The sequence below is a fragment of the Simochromis diagramma genome, unplaced genomic scaffold, assembly GCF_900408965.1.
Source record: "Simochromis diagramma unplaced genomic scaffold, fSimDia1.1 OVJJ01000216.1, whole genome shotgun sequence".
In the NCBI taxonomy this organism is placed as follows: Eukaryota; Metazoa; Chordata; class Actinopteri; order Cichliformes; family Cichlidae; genus Simochromis; species Simochromis diagramma.
In genome coordinates this window covers 13,439,368-13,453,920 of record NW_024386883.1, presented here as the reverse complement: position 1 = coordinate 13,453,920, position 14,553 = coordinate 13,439,368, and the positions used below count along the sequence as shown (strand labels likewise).

Below are 14,553 nucleotides of genomic sequence, written 5' to 3'. Positions count from 1 at the left end.
TGTTACCTTCATTTTTTTTTTTATCCTTGTGTATTGTAAAACTATATCAACACCTGAAATTGAAATCCTTGCTTTTTTAACCTTAAAAATCCATAAAAATGGTGAAAAGGTTATTTGTTTGCATTTAAAGCAGTAATGAATAATGAATGGAGAAATTCATTATTTAGAAAAGTTTATTTAAATACAGTTTTATTAACCATTTTTATTTGAAATTGATCCTTTAACTTACACCCAAAATTTTGTGATGAAAGGGAATGTTTGGAGATTTCATTGCTTTGGATCAAATTTCCACTTAAAGTCACTGGACATTTCAATACTTTCAACGTTTCCAATAAATCTCAGTGTATTTATTTAAACAGTTTAATCCAATATTAAATGAACTAATACTGAATGAACCCAATCTGTATCTTAATTAAAATACAATTCCCCTGTCCCCTCCGTGAATTGCTGCCTTATTTTGGTAGAGGGGTTTTTGTGTCCAAGGGATCCTGGGGGCTATGTTGTCAGGGGGCTTTTGCCCCCCCTGGTAGGGTTTACCATGGCAAATTGGTCCTGGGTGAGTGACCAGACAAAGAGCGATTGAAAAACCCCTGTGAGTGTGAAATCTAGGGAACAGTTCACCCTGCCCAGGATAGAGTTACAGGGTTACTGGGGCCCTGCCCTGGAGCCAGCCCCGGTGGTAATGGTAGTGGTGGTAGTGGTACAGCCCAAAGAGGGGACACCACCCACAGGAGGCGCTATGGGGTAGGGTGCAGTGTGTGCAGGGGCGGAGACCCTGACAGAACAATCACCGGGCTACCGAGCAATTGGGATATGGAACGTCACCTCTCTGGTGGTGAAGGAGGCTGAGCTAGTGTGTGAAGTTGAGAGGTACTGGTTAGATATAGTCAGGCTGACCTCAACGCACAGCTTGGGCTCTGGAACCAGTCTCCTGGAGAGGGTCTTGACTCTGTTCCAGTCTGGAGTTTGCTTTGATGAGAGGTGGTGGACTGGGATAGGTATCCTAGTATCCCCTCCGCTTGCTGCCCTGTGCATTGCAGTTGAGGTGGTTTGGGCATCTGACAAGGATTCCTTCTGAGCGCCTCCTGGGTGAGGTGTTCTGGGCATGTCCCACCAGGAGGAAGCCCTGGGACAGACTCATGACATGCGGGAGAAATTATACCTCTTGGTTGCCCTAGGAACGCTTTTGTGTTCCCCTAGACAAGCTGGCCAAGGACAGGGAGGTCTGGGCCTGCCTCTCTGCTTAGTCTGCTGCACCCACGACCTCCCCGCAGATAAGCGGAAAAGACTGGATGGATTAAAAACCAAGGTTCTGTGAAGTTACAGACTTGCATGCAGTCAATGTAGGTATATCAGATATTTTAAATGTTACATGGGCCACATATACAGAATCCAGAGTTCAGATGACTAAAAAAATTATTTTGTTAAAAATGTGATTGAGACAAAATCAGTCGTTGTTGTTCCCAAAGTGTGAAGCTCCCAGTTGGACAACTGCTGCAGAAAACCTGTATTTGGCCTCATGATGGGTTTACATTTGAGCATATGCGTCCAGGCCTCCTGAAAAAGTTAAACCAACATCATTATGCACTGTATTTACTGTACTTTCTATAACTAGGATCAGTTCTTTCTTGGTGCCATTTTGGAAAATATATTGTTTTTCTTGCCATTTGAGGACACAAGAGCCACACTTTGTGCACACACTGCCACTAAACTGAACGAAACAAACTTGCCTTTAGTGTGTATTTGAGGTAATGGATGAGAAATGCAATGGCCACTGCGCTGGCGCGGCTTCTGCCTTGCTTGGAAACTATCAGGACACGGGAGCCCATGTTGATGTGGGAACCTGAAAGCAGGAGATAACAAGAAAGCCCTCTGCAACACCTGTTCTGTGCAACACTTACTACATTTATAGCAACAAAAAAACAGAAATTAGAAAAATCTGAAATCACTCATTACAATTTGTGGTGGATGGATTGCATTGCATAATACACATTGCCTCAAATAATAATTTTCTTTTTAAAATACATTCAGTAAGTTAACGTTACACTCTGTGATTTTAAGTTAACGCTATGACTTCTGGATTCATGATACATGATGCATTTCTTTCAGATGGACAGTCTTGAAGCTGTTGTATTTTTACATATTAATAACAAAATAATTCAGAATTTGAGTAATATGCAATCAGTTTTTTTTTAGTTTGAGATCTTGAAATTTTTACCTGAACTAAGACAGCCAACTGCATTTATATAATTATTTCTGTTCTCCTTCTAGAGTTTGCCCAACTGAAGAAATTCAGACACCTATAATTCACTAGTTTCTGGCTTCTATGAATTAAATTATAAAATTCAGATTTTTAAACGTCTTGTTAATGAAAGCAAAGGAACAACTTACTAACAAAACTGCAGATCCTTTCAAAGCTTGAATATAAATCAGACCGCACTGAGTCAGCCACAGGGGTGATAAGCAAGGTATGGATCTCCTTCATGAACCTTGATTTGAAGGAATTTAAAAGAGTAAAAAAAACAACAACTAATAAGATCTATAAAGCAATATGTTAATTATTCTCTCTAATACTCAATATCCAGCCCAGCCTTACTCGAGAGTGTCACTCTCTGAGATGCTGACGATAGCACCGATTTTCAGGTCTTTGATAAGAGTGAAGTCCATGGATTGCTTCTCATCACCCATGTACAGCAGTCCTGCTAAGATCTCCACTGGGTAAATCTTAAGGCTTTCCAGCTCCTGAGGTAGCCCACAGATATATACAATCAATTACAACAATTCTCCAAACTGCTTAGACTGGAGCCTATCTCAGCTGTTATGGGGCTAACAGAGTGACAGAAATACTCAATGGTGCCATCCACACTGAAGGCCAATTTATAATCACCGGTTAACATAACATGCATGTCTTTGGACCATGACAGGAAACTGGAGTACTTTGGGAAAAGGGTAAACATCCAGGTTAACCAGTAGGTGGCAAACAGGAAACTTATTGCATGCAAGGTGGCAGTGCAATAATTACCTGACACATTTTATATTTATTAGGCAGAAACTGGAATCAGTTCACTTTAGCTGGATATGTGGGAACACATATGAGTAAGAAACTGCCCTGTAGCCGCTAAACACTGGCCTTATGTTACCTTATATTGCAACATATGTAATTTGGCAATTAATTGAATGCTGATGGAAGATTTGTATACCTGGCTCCAGATAAGACAGGCCCCCCCATAATCTTAAATTGATGAAAAAAAAATGATGGCAGGAATGTTTGTGTTTTAGGAGAGTTCTACCATGATGGTGTTCAGGATTTTCTCAGTCCTCAAAAAAGGGTATTGAGCTGAGAATCTCTGAAAGCCTCCTCTCAATATCTTGACTGGATTGAGGCTAGCCTTAGCGAACACTTGGGCACATGAAGTTGCTCTGCCTGTAATCACAGGGAGAGAGCAACAATAAGCATTGGTTTTAAGGCTGAAATACAGGATTTTATTTATTTATTTTTGTTTGTTTGCAGGAAACCAGTTGTTTTCTTTTGGCACAACAATGCAAATAAAATGCATAAAAGTGGACTTGCTCTGAAGAAATCTCTCTTATTTACCACTCTAACCTTGCTCCTGTAAAGAGCTTGTGTTGTTGTCGTAGACCACCACATGCTCCATACTTTCAACCTCCACAAACTCTGGAAGAAGGAATGTCCCCTCTGAGTCCTGGAAAAAGTCAATTTGAAAGTTTTGGTACAGTCGTGTGCAAAAAGTTTAGAGGAAAGGTTAAAGCCTGACTAAATGTACAGGAGAAATTTGTAGTTTGAGCCCTGGGTTTTTGCGCACACACACAGACACATGTCAACTGTGGACCCAATGATAGCCATACCATTTTAGCATTTTTAGCAGTTATGATGTGACTCCTGTAGTAATCTTTGACTTCATTAGCATCTGGAACAGAGACATACAACACTCAACAGAGTTACAACTAACGGAATCAAGTTTATCAATCAATTAATCAATTAAAACAGATTATTATCAATCTCACAATCTTATTTGGTTTTCAATTTTTTAGTGATATCAACTTTTGTATTTGTCAATTATTATCAATTCTTTTCTTTCTCTCTCTCTCTTTTTTTTTTTAGATATATGTAATTTTGCCTATATTTGACAACAGCATAATAAAACTGGAAATTCAGTTTTTTAATGTGCCACCCCAATATTTTTGTTGGCCCCCATATGGCCACCACTATAAAAAAGACTGGAGGCACCCCTGCTAAAGGGAGCAGGTGAAATAAGAAAATAAATTATATTGCAAAATATAATATTGCATAAAGTTACAAGTAAATCCATTAAGTGTCATGTTTGTGTTTGAACACTTTTTACGTTTTACTCTAAATCAAGCCTGCGGGTTTGTTTTGTTTTTTGCGCTAATGGGCAAGGTTTTGATAAAAGTATAAAATCATCCAGCACAAAATTGGGTATATCTTTTGCACAGGTGAGACTTTATGCACAAAAAGTTGTGAGAATGAGTCTCCTAAAGAAACAAAAAGCATGTGCTATAGCACTCATACCCATAGACAACACATAGAGTAATTAAGCATAGGACTTATCTAACCAGACAAATGTTGGTACTGGCCGATTTTCTCTTACCAATCAAACACAGGTAGTTGATCTCTGCGAGTCTGGGCACACGTCAGCACTGATTGAGGATATTGTAGAGCTCAAGCGTCTCACACATCACGATTTTAGCCATCACACGGACAGCTGTAACAAGAAAACACTGAACTGGAAAACTACTGTCAGCAAGCGATCCGAAAAGCTTGACTTGCCAGGTAAACGCAGATACAAGTAGCGCGTCCACGTCCGCTTCCGCTTTTTTTGTATGGGTTCTGTTGCTAAGCAACTCAGCGTTATCGCTCATTGGGCGTTGGCGATGATGTAGATTCTGCATTGTAGAACGGTAAGTGACTGCACCTGTGGGAGGGAGAGCCTGAAAGTATTTAAAGGAGCTCAGTGAACAGGCATGTATTGTTCTGGAGTGAGGAAGCTGGTGAGTGTAGCGTGTGCCTCAGCCAAGCAAGCTGCAGCCGCAGCTGCCTATTTTACTTTTAATTTTGGGAGAAGTGTTCTAGTTGCATCCTGATTCCACTGTTTTGGGAGTCCTTTGAACCTCTAACCCTTGGGGGAAATACTGAACCCAGGAAGAGTTAAGTGGTTTTAATGACTTAGTTATCCGTCTCTGTGTATGTTATTTCTAGAAAAAATTGAGGACTTAAACATCTATTGTAATAGTAGCTTAACAGTATCTTAGCTTCACCAACTAGCTTTTTTAATGATTTCCCAAAGTACAAATGCAAACAGAGTCCATACAAAGGCATTTAGAAAGAAGAGTTTCTCCCTTTAATTTGAAGTTAAGTGTTAGCTAATCTGTTAGCTAATCTTAAAATGTCTATTTCTTGCTTTCACTTAACATCAGTGTGTTGAGAAGCCTTACGAATCCTTCTGCAATATATTTGTTTGGAGTGACGTTTGGAAATCTTTCTAAAACATTTCTGGACTATTAAAATTGAGGGTAAACGTTCATTTACCCTCTGAGCTTGCTAAGTGGCAAATATTGGTGCTGTTTCAACTAACACTGCTGTTAAAATTATAAGGGGCAATTAATAAGAAATTGAGAGGGATTTTTATTCTTTGAGATGTTAACGTGATTCAAAGCAACTTCTATGTTGCTCACCATCCTTCTATATTTCCTAAAAACAATGCTGATCTTAGAAGGCAAAAAAAGCAACCCTACCTAATCTCTGCCTCTTCCCTTAATTTAAGACTTGGTGATTTTAATACCACAGTGATGGCATTGATTGTCTGGTGTGCACAGGCAGGAATTGGAGCTTTCCCTGGTAGGATGAAGGAATGTTTCTCCTTTGGGATTCATTCATAAACTCTTGGTAGTGTTGCAGTGAAAGTGGTCAGAGCAGTTGTCTCGGGGGCACATCCCTAGACTCGAGGGGGTTGCTGTTTATACAGTTGCCTTTCTCACTCTTGTGGTTTTCAGTGCATAAATACCCACTGCAAGTAACTGCATGAAGACTAGGGTTGAGATTAGTAAGTTTCTTGGTAAGCAGTCAGTGGGAGAGCTCTAATTAAATTGCACATCATGGATCACTGCTGTTCTCTAAGGCTAGCTTTGTTTAACCTGCATTTGAACAGAATACTTTATTAATCATGTGGTGATAGTTACAATAAGAACAGTGAAAGAAATCTCCGTCCCGGGTCATCCGTGGATCGGGTTTTCCTCCGAGGCGTGGGCACCTATAAGCAGAGTTTTGTCTTTACCCTATAAGATTCAAAATTATTCAAAGTAACACTCAGGTATGCCGTTCAGCAGGTTAGTTACGACGTCGGGAGTAGCTTGGAGAACAAGGAAACACAGACTGCTTCAGGTTGCCTTCCCAAACCAACTCAAAGGTTTATTCATCATACAACAGTTTATATAGAGGAAAAAGGTTTGTGTGTCAGCAGATTCTCAGTTCAAACCGGTACAAACCAAATAAGGAAGAGTCTTCCTGCCCTCTGAGCAAAGAAGTATCCTTTGTATAGTTTATCAGTTCAGCTACAATTTATGATTATCCCAGCGAAATGCACTCCTAGACATAGAATACAGAGTTCTTTCATTAGTGAATTCTGAAACAAACCACCTGGCCTTTAACAAACCCTTTTCTAAGAGATAAGAGGAGGATGGGAGTAAGGAAGTGATCTCTGTGGTATTTTCGACCTTGAGGTACCAGCCTGTGATTCTTACACATTAATTCTTGGGTCACAGAGAAAGAGAAAAACAACTAGTAAATGGGCCTTATTGAGTAACAGTTTTCCTGTATAATATCACTATAAAACAATATCCTGTAAATGCTACCATGGTATCAAAATATCACAACAGTTCTCTCCTTTTATCATAAAATGATAACATAGTATAAAGACAGAATGTAATAACATAATCTAAAGACAAATCATAAATGTAACTGGTCCTTCGAGCAAGCTTAATATCAAAAATTCTGAGAGCGTATACATGGTATCACACAACAGACAATAATCATCAAAAACAAAATAATACCTGCTGCAACGGTTACAAAGGCTACAATTAGTTCCTTCCATTTTCCAAACGTGTCCTGTAGCCACTTGTCTAGCCACTGACCATGACCTGCATTGGCTCTTAGTTCTATCTGCAATGCTTCAAGTCTATTCATAGCTTGTGTGAATGAACCGTTAGGGGCGGTATTATTGGGAATGAAAGTACAGCATACATCTCTAAACATCGCGCAAACCCCTCCCTTCTCAGCTAACAGCATGTCTAAGGCCATTCTATTTTGCATGGTCATTAAAGAGGTAGCAGACATCTGTTCTCCTAGGGCTTTAAGGGCCGTATTGGTCAGATTGGTATGTCTTTGCTGATGGTAATAAACATAATTGATCCAGGCTACATTTTTGTTTACCTGTATCCACGGTAGTATTGAGGCAAACCCTGCTGATATTTCTCCTTGTGCCTTTAATTCCTTTGGTATCCCGCGTGGAACTTCTATAGCATCTATGTAAACGTTATGTGAGTAAGCGGAGTGTTTTGTACGTCTGCTGGATACAGGCAGATCAGAGGTTTGTTGTATTAGTAGTTCTTGGGCTAAAGTTACTAGACCACAGGTACCGGTCCAATTAACAGGTAAGGCTAATCTGAGAGTATTATTGCACAACCAATAACAGTTAGGGATTGCTCTAGTTAGGCGCGTGACCATGTGTGATTTAACTAACTCCCCCCAGTCAGTATCATTTAATACACCCTCTGGGGAAACAATGATCGATTCTCCGCTCGAACTTGAACTGTGTGTGTTCCTCCAGATATGATAAAACTTCAGCCACAGAGACAGCTAGCCATGTCTCATTACAGCGTGCACCTGGGGAGTCAGAGAAGAATGTATAGTTATCCTTTGTATAATCTATGTGGGTGTCTGGGCCAGTTAACTTTAGTCTGCGCAGACATATCATACTAGTATTAAAATGGAAAGGGATCTGTCCTAGGGGTAGTGAGGGCTTTAACCTATTCTTAGGGCATTTCATTGGGGCGCAGGTCCCTGCGGTGTCATTAGATAACTTCAATAATTCGCCTAATTGAGTCTCAGGGTTAGTTGGTGGGTGTGTGTGTGTCTAAGTAGGCAGTCGAGAGGGCTCAGAGTCAACTGTAAAGTGTCTTTAAGGAGAGCATTATCTCTGCCGATGTTTCTCTAGTCCCTCAGTGAGGGGGAAACCGGATATGGGGTATCCTACTATAACCTGTTCTGGATTACCCTTTGAACAGACATAACAGTTACTGTTTCCTAAATCACGAGCAGCTGTTCTAGCATTTTCATACCAGGAGTTAACTCCTGCTCTAGGGGGCGCATAAAATGGTTTATTAGTGGCGTCTATGTTGCCCTTTACTGATTGTGAGGAGCGTATTAAGTAGGTGTCTCGGAAAATAGAGCATGAGGTATTGTCAGCAAAATACGACCTGCAGAAATGTGTACATGGTTGCAGTCTACAATACAAAATGGCAAAGAAAAATCCTAAGGTTAATGCGATAGATATGATAAATAACCTAAATGTATAAGAAAATATATAAGAAAAACAGTTCTTCAGTTGTCTCCTGGCCTGGTCCCAGGTTCGAGAGACATAGAATAAACGTCATATGATGACAATGGGCATTTCATTTTCTCCATTATCAGGATGGAATGAGTCTATCTTTATCAAGTTAGACATCATGTGGTACTCTCGGCTTTCTGTTCCTACTGGATGTTCGAGTACCTTGTTGTTGTTCAGGTGAAGCATCAAAGAGCTCTGAGTCTTGGCTCTTTCAGGCATTGTGTGTTAATCAGTGATTGCGTGTGTGTAGGTGTATTGGATCCGGGCGCTGGCTCGCCTGAGTCGTCGTCTACTTGATCCGACACCTGAGATGGTCTGGTTGGGCTGGTCTTAACCCTGCTGGCATGAATCCACTGAGGTTGTCCGTCTGTGAGGATGCTGGTTCTCGTCACTGCAAGCACAGTCTGGGGGCTGGAAAACGCGGCCTCCCCGAGTGTCCTTGGTTTTAGCGACTTCACCAACACCGCGTCTCCTGGTCTCCACTGGTGAGTTGGAACTGTGGAGGGGAGAGGCTGAGAGAGACAAACTTTCTGATAGTTATTATTCAGTGTTTCTACCAGATTGTGAACATAGTCGGACAATGCAGTGTCTGTCCCCTTCCAATAGCGGTGCCCCTCTGGAGGCTGACCATGGTGTTGGAAATGGTCTTCCCATGATTATTTCAAATGGAGATAATTTGGTTGCTGCGGATGGAGTCATAATGTATGAAATGGAAAATCTGGTTGTGATAAATGCTGATGTTTTGCTTTTGGTCTCCCTACATTAGTTCGTGCACATGTTAGACAGGTTGCTAATATGCTTTTTACTGCATGTAATGTTTTCTCAATTACAAATCTTGATTTTATTGCCCCTATTACCCCTCCCTGTCCGACATGACTCACACCGTGAAAATGTCGGACAAGGACTGGCAGCAGGGAAGATGGGAGGGCAATCAAACCCTCAAAATTTTTGTATAGGCCATCTCTGTCATCTAAGGTACAGTCATTATCCTCCCAATAGGTGTAATCAGATGCAGAGGCCTGCCCTTTTATAAATTTTAAATCAACATTTGTTTCTAAATAGTCTGGGAGTGTAACAAGTGGCAGCTGTAGGGGCACAGATAATACTTCCTGTGGAGGTGGGAGCTGTGACGCAGCTGCAGCTTTGGCAGTCACGTCTGCTTGGGCATTACCTGCTGCTTCGTCTGTGTCAGCTGTACTGTGTCCTTTCGTTTTAACGACTGCAATGGCCGATGTTAGCTGTATAGCCTGAAAAAGTCTTTGAACAAAATCAGAATTTAGCAATTGATTTTCCGTCAGCAGATCTAAATCCTCTTTGTCTCCACAATGTGCCAAAGTCATGTACGACGCCAAACGCATAACGGCTATCAGTATAAATTGTCACATGCTTATCCACATGTAGCTCACAGGCGCGTATTAAAGCCATGAGCTCTGCTTTTTGTGCTGAGTGAAATGGTAATGAGTGAGCCTCTAGTATGATGTCAGGCAATGTCACCACTGAATAGCCACAAAGAAATGAGTTGTCATTCGGCCTTGAACAGGACCCGTCCACATAAACCGTGGCTGAGTCTGGGATAGGTGTTTGCTCCAAATCTGGACGTGGTGCTGTGGATTCCTGTATACGCGTCATGCAGTCATGAACGTCAAGCCCGTCTGAGCCATCCTGTCGGTCAGAGGAACACAGCATACGGATCAATAAATGTGCTGGCGAATTGGGTGTGCTGCTTGCCTTTATAGTGAGATTTGCTGTGGAGGTCAGTGTAGCTTCATAACCTGAGCGACGTTGTGCGGTCATATGTTGTGTAGTTATGTTTGCTAGAATGGTCGTGACCTGGTGATTGGTGTGTAGAATAGTGTCATGTGAGAGTGTGAGCTTCTCGCAGTCCCTTATCATGATAGAGCAAGCTGCTACTGCCCTCAGGCAGGCCGGCATCCCCTGAACAACCACAGGCAGCACCTTTGAGTGGCGGAGGTCAGCACTCCTAATGTATTGAAAGAGGCAGTCATTTCTGTGGACCACAGTATTCGAGGAGGCTTGTCTTGTTTACAACAGTCACGCAGAATGTGGTCATGAAAAGAACAGTCTGGTATCCACTGTCTGCAATAGTTCACCATGCCTAGGAAGGACAACATTTCCTTCTGTGTAGTGGGCCGAGGGACGGAGGTCACAGCTTTGACCCTGTCTGCAGTCATGGAACGTTTTCCGTGAGACAGTGTGAATCCCAAATATTGAACAGAAGTCTGACAGTACTGCATTTTCTTTGCCGATGCTTTGTGGCCAGTCTGTTGGAGGTGCTGGAGAAGCATGTGTGTAGCAGTTTGACATAGTTCCTCACTCGGAGCACAGAGGAGGAGGTCATCCACGTACAGCCCTCCGGAGGAGTGAAGCTGTCCAGGGTAGCACGGACCACCATTGAGAAAGCAGCAGGGCTATCTACCATGCCTTGGGGCAAACGAGTCCAGGTGTACTGCTTATTTCTATGTGTGAATGCAAATATCGGCTGTGTGCCTTCATGCACAGGCACTGAGGGGGAAAAAAAGCGGAGCACAGGTCCACCACGGTAAAATGTATAGCTGTGGATGGAATGGATGTCAATATGCTGGGAACGTCTGGGACGAGAGGTGGCAGAGGCATAATGACTGCATTAATTTGCCTTAAGTCTTGTATGAAACGCCATACGCCAGGTTTGTTAGGCTTTGGCACAGGATTGACAGGAGTGTTATATGGAGATACTGTGGGCTTTATTACTCCTGTAATCAATAAATCTCCTATGATGACATCTAGGGCTGCGGCTTTTTCGGTGGAAATGGGATATTGCTTGACATATACTGGCTTGTTGTGTTTCAGCTGTGCGTGATAAGGTGTACAGTCAATATAGGGTAGGTTAGATCTATGTGTCGACATGGTGTAGTTATAACTCAGACATAGGTTATGACATATGACAAGACCACTGTTTGACCTTCACTGGTGTGAGCAATTATCATGTTGTTGAACAGTGTGAGAGAGACAAAAGTGTGGCTCCCAGTCATGGGATTACCTGGTACACGTGTTTGGCACTTGTGTGTGACATGGAGTACCGGACAAAAAGATGTTGAGTTCATTCTCTGCTGAGGCGTCCAGCTGGCACAGAGGCTGTTCCTTCTCCATGATGTCGGTGCATAGGGCAGAAAAAACATAAGCTGTTATCAGTGTCAGCAAACATTTCACCCTTTGTGTTAAATGAAATGCACAAATTCATTTTTGCTCTGGGTGTCTGCAGCTGCTGGAAAACGGAGCTAAATTTGTTGTTGCCAGTTACCTTGACTGGAAGAGCTCTGCTGCCGCCTAGTGGCAGGAGCTTGTCCTGCATTTTGTGGTTGAGGCGCGCGTGCTCTATTGGAAGCTGCAAATTTGCATTCCCTAAACCAATGTCCTATCTTTCCACAGCAAAAACACACATCTCTATTCTTATCTTTCCGTCCTCTGAAACCTCCCTGCTGTGCTGGGGCAGGTGGTACTCTTGCATACATTAGTTTCTCACTTTCTTCTGGATCTGCAACATCAAAATTCAGCATCATTTTAACATAGACTTTATTTTATTTTTTTTCGGTTTTACAGTTAATTTAGATTTTTTTTTTTTTTTTTTCTCGGACCTGTCTGAGGTCTTTGAATTATTCTGACCCATGTTCAGTGACTTCCAGAGGGGTTTACACACTTGAAGGATTTATGTTAGTATTTTGCTGTGGCACAGCTGAGGTTACTTTCAATTTATTGCTAGCAATTTTATCTTTTCTTTTGTTTTTGGTGAGCAACTTCTCACTTAACGAGCAACTTCTCGCAAAACAACAGGCAACTTCCTGTGTCTCTCTGCTTTTAATTTACTTTATTCGGGGACTAAGGAAGATTTGTCAGTGTATCCCATTTATCTGGGCCACTAAGGAAAACTTCGTCAGCATATCTCGTTTCTTTGTGGGTCACTGAGAAAGGTATAATACAGTCTTATAAAAATAGAAAAGACACGTATTTACCTTCGTCAGCGGATCCCACTTCTGACACCAAGTTGAAAGAAATCTCCGTCCCGGGTCATCCGTGGATCGGGTTTTCCTCCGAGGCGTGGGCACCTATAAGCAGAGTTTTGTCTTTACCCTATAAGATTCAAAATTATTCAAAGTAACACTCAGGTATGCCGTTCAGCAGGTTAGTTACGACGTCGGGAGTAGCTTGGGAGAACAAGGAAACACAGACTGCTTCAGGTTGCCTTCCCAAACCAACTCAAAGGTTTATTCATCATACAACAGTTTATATAGAGGAAAAAGGTTTGTGTGTCAGCAGATTCTCAGTTCAGACCGGTACAAACCAAATAAGGAAGCGTCTTCCTGCCCTCTGAGCAAAGAAGTATCCTTTGTATAGTTTATCAGTTCAGCTACAATTTATGATTATCCCAGCGAAATACACTCCTAGACATAGAATACAGAGTTCTTTCATTAGTGAATTCTGAAACAAACCACCTGGCCTTTAACAAATCCTTTTCTAAGAGATAAAGAAGGGAGGATGGGAGTAAGGAAGTGATCTCTGTGGTATTTTTGACCTTGAGGTACCAGCCTGTGAGTCTTACACATTAATTCTTGGGTCACAGAGAAAGAGAAAAACAACTAGTAAATGGGCCTTATTGAGTAACAGTTTTCCTGTATAATATCACTATAAAACAATATCCTGTAAATGCTACCATGGTATCAAAATATCACAACAAACAGTAACAGACTGAACTAAATTAATGATATTAAATATAAAAATACTTTTTTTTTTAAATTTTTTATTTATTTATTATTGTGCCATGGTCCTGTTCCTAGATGACCGTAACAGTGCCACTGCACCAAGAACAAACTGTCAACCCACCTGTTTGAGAGAAGGCTGTTTAAAATAAAGTAACAAAGGAAAAATAAGAAATTAAAGTGTGGAGAGACAACAGGGACAACTGAAATGGGCTGCATGCTGGTTGACCCGTGCACTTTTACTGTTCCTTTCTAGCTCATAAAATTTAGAATGTTAAATTCTATAATTCAGTTCTGCCTTTTGGTTTGGTGTCCTTGCAAACCTTGATAGGTGCCATTATTGCTGGTTGGATGTTCTATTCTCAGTGTTCAAGAGAATGCAGAACACAGGTTTGATATCAAATTTCATCAGGTTAATGTGGATCATTAGTGCTCAGTTTTTTGCCATCATGCTTGCTTATCCTTTGTGGGTTTTTTTGTTACCCTGATAAACAAATTCATCAAAATCTTAATGCTCCTATTTAAAACAAAAAACTAGCAAAACATGCTTGCAAGGTAGAAATTTCATAAATTGGTTGACATATTGGCCATTGTTATTACATTCAAATTGACACACTATTGCAGAATTAAACATGGAGATACTGCTTATTTTAGAATATTTTAATAATCCCTACAAGTTTTTTTTTTTTTTGTTTTTTTTTTTTTATATAAACTAAAGAATCAAATTATAAGCATGCATGTAAATCAAAACACTGATCCAAAGACTTGCCCACTAAGGTGATATTAGTATTTATTTATTTTTGTTAAGTTTGAAAATGTGTGAAACCTATGGAAGTCAAACAACAGCCTCTAGCTCAGCTGGCAGGGATAGGTGAAGGAAAAGGCTTACATTCAATAAAAGTCCACTTGTTCACTTATGACTCTCAAAAGGTTGATTCTGTTCATCTGGACGGGTGTTCTCAGTGAGAGAAATGTTTCTTCACTCATATAAGTGACTCCTTTAGTCTCAGCTGACTGAAGGCTTCCCCAACCTTATAAACAGTACATTTGCACAACTAGCCCACTAAATGAACAATGGGCTGAGAGGTCAACTCCTTGATCATTAACATGCAAACTGTCATGACATTGATCAAATACCATTGATCAGTGGCCATGAG

General features: G+C 41.1%; 2 protein-coding genes and 1 long non-coding RNA gene across 3 annotated transcripts in view; 1 reads left to right on the top strand and 2 right to left on the bottom strand.

Annotated features, from left to right (window-relative positions):
- Nucleotides 1-189: 189 nt before the first annotated feature.
- On the bottom strand, nucleotides 190-4,828 carry styxl1 (serine/threonine/tyrosine interacting-like 1). The gene is made up of 8 exons (XM_040032405.1): nucleotides 4,632-4,828; nucleotides 3,868-3,929; nucleotides 3,605-3,704; nucleotides 3,291-3,424; nucleotides 2,597-2,742; nucleotides 2,392-2,489; nucleotides 1,731-1,843; nucleotides 190-1,557 (listed from the first exon to the last, which is right to left on the bottom strand). Exons 2-8 carry the CDS (start codon nucleotides 3,868-3,870, stop codon nucleotides 1,417-1,419), a joined length of 735 nt encoding a protein of 244 aa, XP_039888339.1. The 5' UTR covers nucleotides 3,871-3,929; nucleotides 4,632-4,828; the 3' UTR covers nucleotides 190-1,416.
- A 33-nt stretch (nucleotides 4,829-4,861) lies between these two features.
- Nucleotides 4,862-14,553, top strand: part of LOC120733895 (hepatocyte cell adhesion molecule-like) — a 46,188-nt gene continuing 36,496 nt past the window's right edge. Inside the window, exon 1 of the mRNA XM_040032404.1 lies at nucleotides 4,862-5,187. The gene's annotated coding sequence lies outside the window, so the exon portion shown is untranslated. The remainder of the gene's footprint in view (nucleotides 5,188-14,553) is intronic.
- LOC120733897 lies at nucleotides 8,318-12,935 on the bottom strand. The gene is made up of 2 exons (XR_005695912.1): nucleotides 12,653-12,935; nucleotides 8,318-9,157 (listed from the first exon to the last, which is right to left on the bottom strand). It is a non-coding gene; the product is annotated as an uncharacterized LOC120733897 (long non-coding RNA).

What these genes read in the sequence shown, in the direction of transcription:
- styxl1 (XM_040032405.1), bottom strand. An exon ending in AAGCTCTTTACAGGAGCAAG is followed by an intron (nt 3,425 to 3,604) that starts GTTAGAGTGGTA and finishes CTGTGATTACAG; the next exon opens with GCAGAGCAACTTCATGTGCC. An exon ending in ACCTCAAATACACACTAAAG is followed by an intron (nt 1,558 to 1,730) that starts GCAAGTTTGTTT and finishes TAACTTTTTCAG; the next exon opens with GAGGCCTGGACGCATATGCT.